The 16,617-nt window shown below is 40.6% G+C and overlaps 1 protein-coding gene and 1 pseudogene across 1 annotated transcript in view; both read left to right on the top strand.

The window, feature by feature from the left end:
- CFAP58 (cilia and flagella associated protein 58) overlaps positions 1-16,617 on the top strand; it is a 103,222-nt gene that overhangs the window by 40,183 nt on the left and 46,422 nt on the right. Inside the window, exons 10-15 of the mRNA XM_030802335.1 lie at positions 909-1,070; positions 2,009-2,155; positions 7,948-8,088; positions 9,250-9,473; positions 12,277-12,388; positions 15,246-15,350. Of these exons, the coding sequence (XP_030658195.1) occupies positions 909-1,070; positions 2,009-2,155; positions 7,948-8,088; positions 9,250-9,473; positions 12,277-12,388; positions 15,246-15,350 (891 nt within the window). The remainder of the gene's footprint in view (positions 1-908; positions 1,071-2,008; positions 2,156-7,947; positions 8,089-9,249; positions 9,474-12,276; positions 12,389-15,245; positions 15,351-16,617) is intronic.
- LOC115834598 lies at positions 8,378-8,491 on the top strand (annotated as a pseudogene).

The raw sequence follows: 16,617 nt of genomic DNA, 5'->3' as shown, positions 1-16,617 counted from the left end.
GTCCCCTTTTCCTCCATGCTCTGTTACATTGCTCTGTGTCCTCCCACTGCAACCATTAATTAAGGGAACACCAAGAAACACAGCGAAATTTTCTTAAGAATTTTCTCCTTATGTGGTCTAGCTGTTATTTACACGGTAGTTTCCTTGATTTAATCAAATTTCTTCGTGAAAATTTTTCTTCTTAAGGACTTTTTAAAGAAGTTTACCTTTAAAAAAGCAACTTCTGTGGACATTGCAGCAGAGAGTCATGATGACGTCATTGCTACCGTGTGCATGGCTTGTTGAGAGGTATTGACACATGGTGGAATTTCAGGTGCTGGTTTTTCATACTTGCAAAAATGAGGCAGTAGTTCTTGCATCCCATCTTTCCTGGAAGTATTTTGTGCACAATAGAATGCATTTTTACGGAGTGCTTTTCAGTTCCCCTGATGGAGTGAGTTTAACATTGGCAAGATAGCGTTATGATTGCTATCAAAGTTCAAAGACCGTTTTTCTTTCTCGTGGTTAATTTTATAAGCAGCCAGTGTGGCCAAACAGCTGGGTTATCTCTTATCTTTCTTAGTGCTTTGTGTTAAGACCTGTTTAAGCCTTTTTTTGGCGGTAGGGTGGTCAGGAGAGGTTTTCAGAATTGAAAGAATTTCTTCTCTTTTTTTTTCTTTCTTGTGATCACAAAATAACTGCGTTAAGCTTTATACTTGAGCAGAACTCTAGGATAGATAAAATGTATGTTTGCTCCTAATCAGTTGGGCTGAATTTCTGTGTTGTACAGCAGTGATTATAGCCACTGTCAGATTTTCTGATTACTGGCATCTCTACCAGCCACCCTTAGATAAAAAACTCCATTTGTCCTGAACCAATAAGCACAGATGGGCTATTTAACCACATTCATATACTTCTTTCTCCTCCAGGTCCTTATGAACATGGAAGACATAAAAGTTCGTGAAACGCAGATTTTCGACTACAGGAAAAAAATAGCTGAATCAGAGATTAAATTAAAACAGCAACAGAACTTATATGAAGCTGTGAGATCAGACAGGAATCTGTATAGCAAAAATCTGGTTGAGGCTCAGGTAAATAATATATTTATGTCCTTACGTTTTGATTTATTTTCACCCTGCATTTAAAACAGTTTCTGTTATCCTAATGGCAGAATTTAGAATAGATTAAAAAAAAAAACTCATGGAATTCACCTGAAAAGATCAATTTACGCAAAACTATCAGGTTATTTGAAATGGAAATGACACATCTTAATAGGATGTGGAGATCATGGTCCTTCTTTTAATTATTATGTAGAATTACTATTCTCGTCTTTCTACTTTTTTACTTTTTTGAGACGGAGTCTTGCTCTGTCATCCAGGTTGGAGTGCAGTGACACGATCTTGGCTCACTGCAACCTCTGCCTCCCAGGTTCAAGTGATTCTCCTGCCTCGGTTTCTTGAATAGCTGGGATTATAGGTGCACGCCACCATGCCTGGCTAATTTTTGTATTTTTAGTAGAGACAGGGTTTTCACCATGTTGGCCAGGCTGGTCTCAAACTCCTGACCTCAAGCGATCCACCTGCCTTGGCCTCCCAAAGTGCTGAGATTACAGGCATGAGCCACTGTGCCCGGCTCTCTTTCTAATTTTTAAAACTGCTAATAGCTACCATGATTCAGAGGGCAGCAGCATACTCTTTTGAATTCCAGAGCTTCACTTCAAAATCTTTTAGTTATATGTTTGCTGTGCTTCCAATTCCTTTCGTAAAAGAAGGAATAAGGTGGTGTGTGTGTGTGTGATGTTCATTATGCATATTTTGTGTGTATCTCATGAGAATATTTTGAGAGTTAGTACTGTAAAGTACTTTGAGGTCGATGGGCACTGGAGACAAAGGAATAGCCTCGTTGTAATTGATCAGGAGACCATTGTTTTGAGAGAGCGTCCCTTAAAAGCTCTTAAATATATATTGAAATTCCATAGGGACGATGATGTCTAATTCACTTTCAAACATTTCCCCTTTCATTTTGTTAGGACGAAATAACAGAAATGAAGAGAAAGTTAAAGATTATGACCCATCAGGTAGATGAGCTGAAAGAAGAAATCTCTGCCAAAGAGTCCGCGCTTGTGAAGCTGCACCTGGAACAGCAGCGAATAGAAAAGGAAAAGGAAACATTGAAGGTACTGACCTCATAGTAAAAGCAAAGGTCCAACAGTTCATCAGCTCACTTAGGCAGCCTCCAGTCTCACTGAAGGCAGCAAGGGGCAGGGAGAACAACCACGCCTGCCTGTGGTCACAGTTGCTGGTTACCCAAACCAAGCACACAAGGCACCAGGAGGATGAGCTTTACCACCTCTAGGTCAGGGCTCCTTACAGGTAGTGCTGCTAGGTAGAATGGGGGAAGGGAGCAGTGGAGATGCACACACACCCCTTTCATTTATGCGAGCTATCATACATCAGTGGGAGAGAACCTAGCAGGTCGGCAGTGCCAAGAAGTCCTTGAACTTACAAGCTCGCTACAATCCCTCTGCATTCACAACCAAGTACAACTATTGTGCTCACACCCAACCCTCCCAAACTCCTCCCTGGCCCTTCTATAAGATGATGCTTTGTACCTCTGTTTTTTACTTTGTGCGCATGTGACTTTCCTATCTGCAGTCTTATCAACTGGGTGTTAGAGCTCTGTTATCACTTGGTTTACCCTTGACCAGGTTTGTAGTTCACTTTACCTCTGTGGGTGTAAGAACTTTGCAGCTGCTCTTCCAGGGATCATCTCTGTCCTCATATATCTTACTAAGACATATCCTTTAAAATCTACTAATTTAGGATATTCTATGTCTACTAACATAAGGACCCTTTCCAAGAATACAAAGCAAATAATTATGCCATTTTAAATCCTCTAACCAAATATGTTTTACTATACACACCACTAAACCTAACGTATTTTTCTTTTTCCTATCCAATCCAATAGATTTCCCTTCCAATCCATTTGACCAAGGATTAAAAAAGGAACTTCTAAGAAAATAATGCCACTTTTGTTATGAAAATATATGTGCAGAATACTCATGGGTGCTTAAGAGCCACTTGCAGAAACGGTTTACAACAAATTAGAGACTGGGGACCTTGTTTCTGCACATATTAGCTTTCAAAGATAGTCACTGTCTTGAAAATTTATATCTAGTGTTGGGCAGGTTCAATGCCATATTTTCTAGATTCTAAGATACCATAGTTTGAAATAGGCATTCTCAATTTAATAATGAGTTTTGTCAAGTTAATGATAGGTTTTCATGGAAATAGAATTACTACATTAAATTAACTTAAAGCTCATTTTATTTGAGAAAGATTAAACTGTAACGAAAGTGCATGTACAAAAAAGATATTGTAACTGATATATTTACCTGTCTGAGACATTCATCTCCCCCACTCTAGCTTATGATAGAAAAATAATAGAAGATTCTGCATTGTTTTTTATATATAAAGAAATATACATATATTTTCCAAAACTGGAAAATGTTCTGCATCTTTGCCTATATACTCCTTGTTTGAAACCAGAGTTTTATAGAAAACGGTTTGTTCCACTGTGGAGCTTGTAGTGGGATAGGGTTTATTTATTGCTGAATGAATCGGAAGAAACTTATTTTAAACATTGCTTCACCCATGAGCATTATGGACCATGTTAGCAATGCTCAATGTAATCCATTTGGTGCATCATCTCTTTCCCTTTAAAGGATGGTGTTGGGTCTCATCTCTTACTTTCCCTAGTAATGCTGTATTCAAAAGATTAATTATTACTCCATAATGGGGTCCAAGTTGGAACTAATGTCTTTCTACAAAATCCTGCTTTAGAACAAGTGTCCTATACAAAATATCAATTATTCCTAATTCCTCAGAGTTTGACTTTAGCTAATATTTGTTTCATTTATGGCCTCTGCCATCAGGTGTCTACATAAAGCTCCAAAGAAGCATCATAATACAATAAAATACAGGGCAATAAAGTCCTGTATCGTTTGGACCTGGGCCAGCAGATTTGGCAGCTGGTGAACATGAAGGATGATTAAAAGGCTTCTGCTCCAGTGACTGCTCCAAATGGAGAATCCCAGGTCTGGATGGCTTTGGGTCATCGATTATAGGAAGATGATTGCTTTGGACTTACTGTGGAACTGGGATGCCCTTTCTCCCAGCATTTCCAATTAAGGCAAGAATGAGGAGCAGAGAGAGAGGCCTGCCTGATTTATTATTTGAGGCTATCCAAGGGTGACTTGCAATGGTGCTCCGACTGGATAATGTTGGCCTATCATTAAGCCTGTTTGACATTCTCCAGAAAAATATGACAGCTCAAATGTTGAGTTTTAGCCTTTTGACTTTTTTAGCCTAAGAATGAATCACATTTCACACAGGTCCCTGGATTTCATGCATCTGAAGTCTGCCAACCAAAACCCTGAGGGAAAGGGTAGATTTTCTAGTAACTTCGCTTCAAGAGACATTTATCTTATTATTGCGAGTTGTACGAAGCTACGCGGGTACATAATCCCTCCCGGAGGCGCAAGCCCTGGCCTGCTAGGTAGCCTGTGAGATACCCTTGGACAGGACAATCCAATTTACGACTTTTCCAAGCCGATAGGCAAACGACTGTCTTTAGTAGGTCATCCTCATCTTCATTCATCCCCTTCAGCAGACAAATCTTGTCTTTCCCTGTTTCTTTTACTATTTCTGTTGCTACCAGGCTCCACTGATGCCTGAGGATCCTGTACACTGTCAGCACATTATGGTTATGACAGGATGTCAATAGTTCTCTGTAGATGTTGCTGTGTCTGCATGCATCTGCCCATTGTGTCCTAGGCTTGTTTCATCAGCACTGAAGGAACCATCTCATTTGGAGTGTGTGCCTTCCAGTCCTAACGAGCCCCTGATTCTGTCTTGTCTCTTTCCAATCATCCTACATGTATCTGACAGCACTTTGATTCTCGGTGAATAACTCAGCAGCAAATTCTCTGTGTCCAGAGCTCAGCACCACATTAGGGCCTGGCTTCAGGGCACCATATTCTTTTACTTAGTGGACTCTGTAGCCTGCCATGGAAAGGGAGCTGTTATCCATGAGAGAGAGAGAGAGAAAGAAAGAGAGACACAGCCTAATTATTCTCATGGCTAGAAGACTTCAGGTGGTACTATTTGTTTTGCTAGATTTAAACAGATGATTTCTATGAAACTCGTGTTGAGATCATGTATGAATGGGAGAAATTCTACAAGTATGACTCTTGAGATATGATTTATGCCCATAGCCAGATCTGGTTACAGATAATCCATAATGCCTATTGCAAAATTGTATAATTGTGGAAGCAGTGAGTAAAGGCTGTGTCCTGCCATCTCATTACAACTTTATACCACCAGTAACACTTGGATAGGTGCAGAAACCTCAGGTCCCACCTAGGGCGTTGCTTGATGAGCTTTTGAATGCATAGTGGTTGTTGCCATCCTTCCTGGGTGAGATGGCTCAGATTTATAACTGCTAAATGCATTAGACCCAAGGTATTTTGTTGATGTTAACATTTTCTGCCAACGTCTAATGCCACATTTTGTTTACAGCCCATAAATTTATGACATAAGGAGACCACTCAGAATTTTGATATATTATGAAAAAAGTACCCAGCAGTGCCAAATGCACGAGTGGTTTTACATTTCAGACAGATACTTTTACACACTGTTGATTGCATTTTAATATAACAGGGGTTTCATTTTGTTCTGCTGATGGATTCTGATCAGCTCTTGGCACTTAAGAACAGGGAAGTGAAAGTTGCACATCTGGGAAAATAAAAGTTTTATTAAAGAAAGCATGAGCCAAACAGGTATTTTATTGCTGTCTCTGCTGCCACCTTAAATGATTATAGAAACAGAAAGGCTGGTTCTTTGCTCTCTTTCCTAACAGACAATCCCCCCAAGTGGTATATACTAGATGAGATCTTTTCTCAGTAAGTATTTCCTTTTGCTTATCCCTAGACCAAAACATATTTCATGAATGAACAAACAAAATGTCATAAAAGAAACCCTTGGTTTTATAGTACCTGGTTGCATTCAGTTTGTGACATTACACATCTGTTACGAGGTACACAGTATCTTTTACTGTTTGGATAAGTCTGAGGTGTAGAATTAATGACTTTTGGTTTTCATGGGGCAGAGACAGACCGTAACTAAAGTTGGGTTGGTTCAAAGGCACTTAAAAGTATGGGGTTTCCATCATCTTGGTGTCATTTCTGGGTAGGCGGGGGTCCAAATACTGACTTGAAGGAAAAAATTATTACTCTTTTACTGACATTTGCCAATTTGCAAGCCATTGACAACATGAAACCTTAATATTATCTTGTCATCTCCATTGTGATTCCAGCATGGGGGAAAGCAGAGCTCTTCCTCCTCATTTGCTTCTTCTTGTTCTCACCTGGTCTATGATATCTGTCATCCATCCCAGTTGGGCATGGAACCTCTCAAAGGCATATTCTTCTTTCCTGTAACGTATGTAGCTTTGGTTCCCCCACTGCATGCCCTATATAGTGCATGGCACACAAGGCCTTTCCCTGTCTGGCTTAGCTGTTTGTGAGACTTACCTCCAGCTATTCCCTACCTAACTCTCTAATTCAGCCATATTGGCTGTTTCACTGCCTGGTGAACACACCAGTTACTTTTTAGTTTGCATGCCTTTATTCCCACAAGCCTGACTGTTGAATGCCCTGCTCTCACAACACATACCCCTCCATGTTGGCAATATCTGTCAACTGCCAGTGACCTGACTGGTTCTTCCCTCTAAACCCCAGGCAGAAATATAAACTCCTTTATGTGTACACGCATGTCCTTTTCACATAGGTAGATAGCATTTTCACACTTGTTGGTTATTCATCATCTTCAATGGATGGCGAATCCCTCAAGTCTTGCTTATCTTCTATATTTAATTTGGAACTCTTGGGTGGTGACAGTAGAAGGAGCATAGGCTTTGGAATCAAAAGATCTGGGTTGGAATCTCAATCTGCTATTTAATAGCTCCATGACCTTGGGCAAGTTATTTGCTTTTGTCTCTATAACTGCATTAAATGGAGATAGGGGTAGCCACGCAAATGCCTAGTATCATGTCTGGGATATGGTAGGTCACAAACAAACTTGTGGAATAGAAGTGAATGTGTGCTTTGATGAGACAAATTGTCCTGCTGAAACTTAACAGTCCATAGCACTCTTTCTCCATAATTCCTATGATTTTCGTATAAACTTAGGGGCCAGATTCAGGTCTGAGCTCTCTGAGAAAGCATCCCTGTTATCCCCAGTCTAATGATGACTTTTTCTTTGACCTCCCCTAATATCAATTCACTGTCTGTGTGATAATCAAGACGCTGAAAAATTATTGTCTGGACTTCTTAATATTTGCATAATATTTGTCTATCTTATCCTCTCATCGGGGTTGGAAGTGCCATAGAAGTAGGATCTACAGGGTGTTTTACAAGATAGACAGTTATTATCTTTGACTAGTTTAATTTTGCTTATGAAGGGCTTTACCTTCGCAGTTCATGTGCTGGTGGTGTTAGGGCCATTACAGGAGCTGGTACACACAGAGGCCTCCCCTGTCCTCACCCCCACATCCTGCTCTGCACTATTCTTTGTGAATTCTCCTGGTGTTTAGCTGGTAAGAGATGAAGTGCTGCTGAATACCAATGAAGCCCTTGCTACACATATATAGAAAAATGATAGAAATCCCTCAAGGGCACAACTCAGAATAAACATGATGACTGTAATGTGCATTGCTATTTCTTTATGAGTGTGCGTGTGTGTGTGTGTGTTGTAAGCTTGTTTTGCTTGTGAGAGTGATCAAACTGTGTTAAATGAAACATCAGAGGAAAGAGTAAGAAGCACAACTGTACATCTGAATCCGGGCCCTGTCGTCCTGGTTTGTGCTGTAACGAATTGAAATTTGCCTGTATCTTCCACTCTTTGTCAGGCTGAGCTGCAGAAGCTGAGACAACAAGCCCTGGAGACCAAACACTTTATTGAAAAGCAAGAAGCTGAAGAGAGAAAACTCCTGCGAATAATTGCCGAGGCTGACGGGGAGAGGTTGAGACAGAAGAAGGAATTAGACCAGGTAGAGCACCTCCTTGTCAGACTTGCAGACCTTGTCAACAGACACGAGTATTTAATTCCACCCTTCGAAACTTCCTTCCTCTCCAAGCTTTGCCAACCAGCCCTATTGAAAGAACAGCAGCAGAGACCCATCTCGTGTTGATTAATTATGAAATATTCACTCCTTTATTTGACTTATGAGCACTTCCCATGTCTTAGTCACTCCTCTAGGCACTAGGGACACGTTGGCCACCAAGACAATAAGGTTCATCCTCAAGGAGCTTGCATTCTAGTATAATACAGTTGCTCACATATAATTGCAATTAATAATTACATGATTTGATCTTGACTGGGTATTCACATGTATGTGTAAGATATGCCTCCCTCAAACCTTATCACAATGTCGGCACATTACCCATCCAACATGAAAAAAATGAAAAACAATTTGGGAGATAGAAACCCAAATGCATTATTTGGGGGTTAGAAATTTAACTACTCTGAGGGACCTGGCAGAGAGAAGTTGGCCAGTGCAAGACAGAAGGAAGTAGTGGAACTTGGCAAGAGCTAGCCCACCAGGAAGTCATTCAGATTTGAACATTTATAAATATAATGGGTTTGGAAATAAACAAAACGATACACACATGGGCTACAGATTATTAAATAATTGGACTATTATTATTATTTTTGAGACAGAGTCTCTCTCTGTCACCCAGGCTGGAGTGTGGTGGCACCATCTTGGCTCACTACAACCTTCTCCTCCCAGGCTCCAGTGATCCTCCCACCTCAGCCTCCCGAGTAGCTGGGACTACAGACATGTGCCACTGCACCTGGCTAATTTTTATATTTTTAGTAGAGATGGGGTTTCACCATGTTGGCCAGGCTGGTCGCGAACTCCTGGCCTCAAGTGATCTGCCCACCTTGGCCTCCCAAAGTGCTGGGATTACATGCATGAGCCACTGTACCCAGTCTTGGAATATTATTATTAATATTATTAAGGATTATCTGTTGTATGATGTTTTCAAAAACTCTAATGGGAGGGGTCCAGCTCTTTCCAGTGCCCAGCCCGTGTGGTGCCCAGTACATGTGGGCATTCGATAGATACTCATTGAATGAATGGTGCTGCCACAACGAAAAGCTAAGTCTTCTCCTTCCCTGGTGACTATGCCCCTCCCTACCTTCCTAGGTCATCAGCGAGAGAGATATCCTGGGGTCTCAGCTTGTTCGGCGCAATGATGAGTTAGCTTTGCTCTATGAGAAGATCAAGATCCAACAGTCTGTGCTGAATAAAGGGGAGAGCCAGTACAACCAGAGGTTGGAGGACATGAGAATCCTCAGACTTGAGATCAAGAAGCTTCGCCGGGAAAAGGGGATTCTTGCCAGGAGTGTGGCTAATGTTGAAGAACTCAGGTAATAGATAATAGAACTCAGGGCTGAGGGCACAGCGCAACGTGGGGAGCTCCTAAAATCACTTCGTAGTCATGCTAGTTGCTCATTGAAGATCTTTATTGAGTTGTACAAAATGAAGTTTACAGGATGAAATTATTAATGAATAATAAGAACAGCTTTTCCATAACGTCTCCATTGTGCCCATGCTGTGTCAGAAAAATGAACCAGCTTCCTTTCAGGGGGGGTAGGGCGAGTGCAAAAAGGTTTTTAAAAAACTGTATTCTGGATTTTTATAAAAGAATTTTCAAGGAAATTAGGTACAATTCAGAAATTTTTTCCCCCAATGAGCTTTCTTGAATTTCTTTAATAAGTCAGTATGCAAGAGAGGGAGCATCAATATTGAAATTTAATCTGGTAACATTTGCACATCTTTTTCTTGGAATTATATACAGGAAGAAAAGAGGTGGAAAATATAATTTTATCACTACTTGAAAACTTTGTTTCCTTAGAAGGCGGCCAAATTTTATATCTCACTTTTGATTTATCTCCTGCAGCTTTCACTTTAGCTTAGTGCACCTTCTTCTTTCTTTAAATCTCGCATTACACAAGATCTATTTTCCCTTTGGGAAAACGTCACCGTGTTTTATATAGGCAATTGCAGGAAACCAAATAAGAGTTCTGGTATTTTCTCAGTAGCTATCCTTATTCCCCACAGACTTGTAGATGAATAGTATCCTTGACCATCTTGGAATAAGGACATGGTTTGGATCTGCTTCTCAAATCAATTGGGTTAGAAGATAGTTTGGATATTTAAATGCAATGAATATATTCAGGAATAGCGAGGTTGCCACTATCAAGGATAGATCAATACTTTTTCTTTTTTTTTTCTTTTGGAGTTGCTTGTATTTCAGATGATGAAAGTAGTACAAATTCATTGTAGAAAATGTGAGAAACGCAGAAAAAATGTAAAGAAGGGATTAGAAAATCACTCATAACTTTACTACCCAGAGATACCACCATTGACATTTTGGAGACAAATGGATTCATTCTAAGTAGCTATTGAATAGTCTCCAAACCATCACTAAACTTGTCAGCCATGAGTTATTTTTATTACATACACAAAGGACCAAATTTTATCCATTCCCATTCAGTATTGCTAGTTTGTTGATAATATATTTTATTTTTCTTTTCAATGGGAAGACAACTTAATAAAGGTTGGAGGCAAGCTAGTATGAATTCCAATCTGTCTTGCTACCTACAAGCTGTGTGACCTTGGGCAAGTCACTGAACTTCCCTGAGCTTTGGACTTGTAGTCACAATTAAACAGGAAAACAAATCAATGTGCCTAGGACAGAGTCAGTACAAAGCAGGCTGTCAAATACAGTAGCTAATATTTCTGCCCTCCCCTTCTGATGACATTCTAGAAAATTGAAGTGTTAAAAATATGCTTTTAATTCTAAGCAGCTTGCTCTGAGCGCCCTGTTGAGTGAACATCATGCAGTTAATTCTAATGGTTTGTCTTGCTAATGAGGGGAAGTTGTATTATTGGTTTAAATGAAGCGATTAAGTGAAAGAGATGGCTTAGTATTAGTAATCTGCACCCCTGCAGCAGGCGAGGACAGATAATAATATCCTTATTGCCCGTGTCGATGCAAGTGCTTGCTTCTCTGCCTCCTAACATCTCATTCGATAGGGCGACAGCCAGCTCGCAACACTGAGGATGGCTGTCGCCTATTACCTACCAACTAGGGATTTCTGAAGATTTCAGCGGTGTGTTTCAGCCAGAGCTAGTTATTCAGGACTTTTTCAGCCATCTGTGTAGTTGTGGAACTCAAGATAAAATCTCATCACAACTTCTAACTTGGATTTCTCAATCCGGGCTGCGTGTGAGAATTGCCAAGACGTATGAAGCCGGGGACCCATGCTAGACCATTAAACAGAATCTCTCTAAGGTTTGGGTCCAGGAGAAGAGGTATTTTTCAAAGCTCCCCAGGGGATTTCAATGTGTAGTGAGGGTAGAGATGTATGCCCTAACTAGTGTTAGGTTATCACCTGAGCCTCAATATATTGCTGTCAGGTGCTGAGTTTGTGGACTGTAGCCTGTTCACTTATTACCACTATAGAGACATTCAGAAACATTAAAGAGTGTATTGAAACTGTCATAATTCACTGCTGAAATGGTTTGACTCTGTGTCCCCACCCACATCTCACCTTGAATTGTAATAATCCCCACGTGTCATGGGTGGGATCCAGGTGGAGATAATTGAACCATAGGGGTAGTTTCCCCCATACTGTTCTCATTGTAGTGATGTAGTGAATAAGTCTCATGATATCTGATAGTTTTTATAAATGGGAGTTCCCCTAGAGAAGCTCTCTTGCCTGCCACCATGTAAGATGTTCCTTTGCTCTCCCTTTGTCTTCCTCCATGATTGTGAGGCCTCCCCAGCCATGTGGAACTGTGAGTCCATTAAACCTTTTTCCTTTATAAATTACCCAGTCTTGGGTATGTCTTTATTAGCAGTGTGAGAAAAGACTAATACAATCCCCCTGCCCTTTGTTCTTTTCGTATATTATTGAGTATCCAGAATCATGACTCTGACTCTGAATCCCTGGCACTTTTTTTTTTTTTTTTTGAAAGCTTCTTGCAGAGCTCAAGAATTGATATCATCTTGCCCAGATTTAGGAGGCTGGTCCCAGTGTTCACAATATTCTCCCTAATTCCAACTTTTTATATAAGACATAGTGTGTATGCAACCAATTAAAGATAGATAGGATATTCAAACGGGTGGATAATTCTTTGTAAATTCAAGTTTGTCTTATTCAGACAGGAGTTTTTTCACATGCAAAGAGAATTATTGAAGGAAAGGACACGCTGCCGAGCCCTGGAGGAGGAGCTGGAGAATCCCCTGAATGTGCACAGATGGAGGAAGCTCGAGGTAACATCTGGCAGCGTGTTCTCCCCATCCCCAAACCTCTCCTCCTATCCCACGCGAAGCTTCTAACCTAAAGCACAACGCGAAGCGAGGTTTTATTTAATGCTATGCAAATTGTCACCTAAAATGTAAGGCTGGATCTGATGTAAATTGAGTTCTCTCAGAACCAGATGGTTCATTTGGGTTTTGTTTTAAAAGTCTTGCACAAAATCCTTTCTACCTAAAGAAAGCCCAGTGAAAGCTGTGAACCTGCCTCACCAATTGGCATTTATTTTTCTGGCTTGGGTAGGTTTTGGTTAACCAGTTATCCTAAGGCTGCCTGTTAGTCTTGGATGTTCATGGCCTTGGATATTGGTCACCAGCACCTCCACCATCTTTCAATTGATCCTTGCATCCTTTTATTACTTACAGAAAATACAGTTTTGTGAACTGCCCTCTTTTTGAAAGCATTGCGTTAGCCAAGCCCTTTCTCTTAGAATCTGGGGACACAGCTAAAGTCCCATTGGTAGGGGATGGATAATCAACTTCATATTTAATTTTATTCTATGACTTTCTGATAGTCATTACCACCAGCACTGAAAATAATGGTTAAAGACAAATTCTGCTTATTCAAGAGAAAGCCATCTCTTCAGTTGTAGCTAGCAGTGTGGATGCCAAAAGGGCCTTCAACTAAATGAATGATCAGGGTATTGGGAGATGTAAGTATGTCATATAAGATAAAGCAGGGCAGGTATAAGAAAGAAAATCAGCCAGGGAGATTTTTGTTTTTCTCTTTTTTTTTTTTTTTTTGAGACGGAGTCTCACTCTGTCGCCTAGGCTGGAGGGCAGTGGCACGATCTCGGCTCACTGCAAGCTCTGCCTCCCTGGTTCACGCCATTCTCCTGCGTCAGTCTCCCGAGTAGCTGGGACTACAGGCGTCCGCCACCGCGCCTGGCTAATTTTTTGTATTTTTAGTAGAGACGGGGTTTCACCGTGGTCTCAATCTCCTGACCCCGTGATCTGCCTGCCTCGGCCTCCCAAAGTGCTGGGATTACAAGCGTGAGCCACCGCGCCTGGCCTTTGTTTTTCATTTTAATTTTTTTTCTTTAAGAATGGAAAGGACAATATGTATTTTACATAGGGACCTTTAAAAGAGGAAAAAATAAAAATTCCTTTATTTTTGTTTTTAATTTTTATTTTTTCCTTGTAAGAAAGAAAATCAGCCAGGTAGATTCTTGTTTTCCATTTTTATTTTTTCCTTATAATGAAGAAAGCATTAAGGATAATGCATTATAAATTGTTATGTAAACATGAGGCCTGAATTTTAACAGCATCCAACCCTGCCAGGTGAATGTGTGCCACATCTAGTCCCAATAGATGGATATCAGTTGGCACTGCTTAGTATTTCTTAAGCAAAGTCAGAGTCAATAGCATCTCTCTTTTTCATTTCTCTTTTGGACCCTCATTCCTTCCTCTTCAAATGCCAAGAGTGGTGTAGTTTACTAACCCAATAGTAATATGGATATATCTGCAGAAGTGGAGATGAAGATTTTAAATTCATTTACTGTCACATTAGTTTATTCCATGTGTTTTCATGCAGATCTTTAAAGTTTCCAATTCCACATCAATATTTATTAGAAAAATTAGAAAATAGAGACTCTGGGAGGCAGTTGAAAATATTTAGCTGTTAGATTAATTCAAAATGTCAGTACAGTTGAAAGTGAAGCCTTGGCTCAAAGTGTGGAGGACAAATTACCAATTTATAACTGTATATCTTGTTTGAGTTGTACACAACTAGTGAAGGAACATCAAAGCTTTGTGGATTGATAATTCCATTTCAGAGCTAAATGCCATGGTAGTGTTCTGCTGCCAATAATTAGCAGAAGTCCACATCCTGGAAGCCGTCCCCATCATAGACTGCAATGAACCTTCCTGTTGACAATTACCGAAGGAGAATCCTAAGGCTGAGTGAATTAAGGAGCCCTGCCTCATTCCATTCAAGAATTCTAGGGGCTGGGCACAGTGGCTCACACCTGTAATCCCAGCACTTTGGGAGGCCAAGGTGGGAGGATTGCCTGAGCCCAGGAGTTGGATACCAGCCTGGGCAGCCTAGTGAGACCCTGTCTTTACAAAAAAATTAACCAGGTGTGGTGGCACGTGCCTGTGGTCCCAGCTACTTGGAGACTGAGGCAGGAGGATTGCTTGATCCCCCAGAGTTTGAGGCTGCAGTGAGCCATGATCGCATCACTGCACTCCAGCCTGGGCAACAGAGTGAGACCCTGTCTCAAGCAACAACAACAACAAAAAGAATTCTGGAAAATTAAGTAAACAGAGGAGATGGTAGGGTAAGCCTCAGAGCATAGGAATTGAGAACTGTGCCTTTGGAGCTTGGCATATTTGGGCTTGATTCCAGCTCTGAGCCTTGCCAGTCTGGGTAAATGACTTAGTTTCTCTCAGCCTCAGTTGTCCTGTCAGTATAAAAGGAAAAGACATACTGTCTCCTAGGGCTGTCCTGCAGCTAAAGTATAATGTTGTATAAAAAGCACTTAGCATAGTATCTGGATGGTGGCAAAGAATCATTTATCGAGCATAGTAGCTACCATTATTGTTATTCCCACTGGTGGAATAAACATATTTACTTTGTAGTTATAGAATAACTAATGCCATAGATAAAACATTAGGAAAACTGCAGTCTGCTTTTTTGGGGACAGGAATTTATGATTATCTCATCTATTATACTTTATTTTTGGTTCTAATTCTCTCTGTATTAGGTCTGCAGGTTTGCAATAGATTTTAATAAGACAATGTGCATTTTACATAGAGACCTCAGTGCTTTGAAGCTGATGATATCTCAGCTGCTATTGTTGTTCCCCTTGGACAGGCCAGCGACCCCAATGCATATGAGCTGATACAGAAAATTCACATCCTGCAGAAGCGTCTCATCAGCAAGACTGAAGAGGTGGTTGAAAAAGAGCTGCTCCTACAGGTAGCATTTTTGTTTTCTGTACTCATTGTACAAGTGGATTGCCTTAGCACCACCATCTCCAGGACTACGTTCTTAGAATTAGTCAGTTATTTGGCAGCATTGCATGTCCTGTATTTAACTGTAGATGGCAACAGTGACTCACACATAAAGAACAAACACAGCCTGATTAATTGGTCTTTTATGTTGCGATCACTGATATTTCAAGAATTCTGGAAAATTAAGTTCAAGGCTAGACTTACTGCAATGGGTAATGTGAGCAACCCCCACCCCACTTCTCTACAGTTTTATTTATCAGATTCTTTAAAACATTTTTCTTCATATCTTCATATAATGCAAAATGCTGTGATTTTGATTTTGAAAATAAGCTTTCTCATAGAGCACAAATGATCTATTCACATGAAGATTTGTGTGAGTGAAATGGAAGAAGAGATTTTTTTTTGAGGATTTTATGCAGTAAATTGTTCTGTAGCAATTAGGCCTGTATCTTTGCAAGGGCCAGCTGTCATCATCATCACCATCTTCCTCACCGCCATCATCATCATCATCATCATCATCACTTACTGCATGCCAGATATGCTGGTGGCTTTACCTACTTGGTCCCATTTCCTCTTTGCAGTTCAGGAAGCGGGTGTAGTCATCCCCAGCTGATGGCTGAGGAAGTCAGGGCCCACGAGTTTAGTGTAGATAAGAATGTCAGCTCTTGAAGTTAGATGGCTTGGTTTGGAATACTGCCAGTTGCTATGTCAGTTTAACTTCATTGCACCTGATGTTCTTAGTCTGTATTATGGGACAATAATAGAACCTGTGAAAATGGATATTGTGAGGATTGAAAGAGTTTAGTATTATACATGATAACACGGTGTCTAATAAATATTAGCAATTATTCATGTTACTTTGGATTCCAAAACCCAAAATTAATTAATTAATTAATTTTTTGAGACAGTCTTGCTCTGTTGCCCAGGCTGGAGTGCAGTGACACCATCTCGGTTCACTGCAGCCTCTGCCTCCCAGGTTCAAGTGATTCTCCTGCCTCAGCCTCCCAAGTAGCTGGGATTACAGGTGTGTGCCATCATGCCTGGCTAAGTTTTGTATTTTTAGTAGAGATGGGGTTTCACCACGTTGGCCAGGATGGTCTCAAACTCCTGACCCAAAGTATCTGCCTGCCTTGGCCTCCCAAAGTGCTGGGATTACAGGCGTGAGCCACTGTGCCCAGCCCCAAAGCCCATAATTTTAATCACTAGGTTAATATTAGTAGGAGTAGGAGCTT

The sequence above is a fragment of the Nomascus leucogenys genome, chromosome 3 (genome assembly GCF_006542625.1).
Source record: "Nomascus leucogenys isolate Asia chromosome 3, Asia_NLE_v1, whole genome shotgun sequence".
Taxonomy (NCBI): domain Eukaryota; kingdom Metazoa; phylum Chordata; class Mammalia; order Primates; family Hylobatidae; genus Nomascus; species Nomascus leucogenys.
This window is presented reverse-complemented; position numbering and strand designations above follow the sequence as displayed.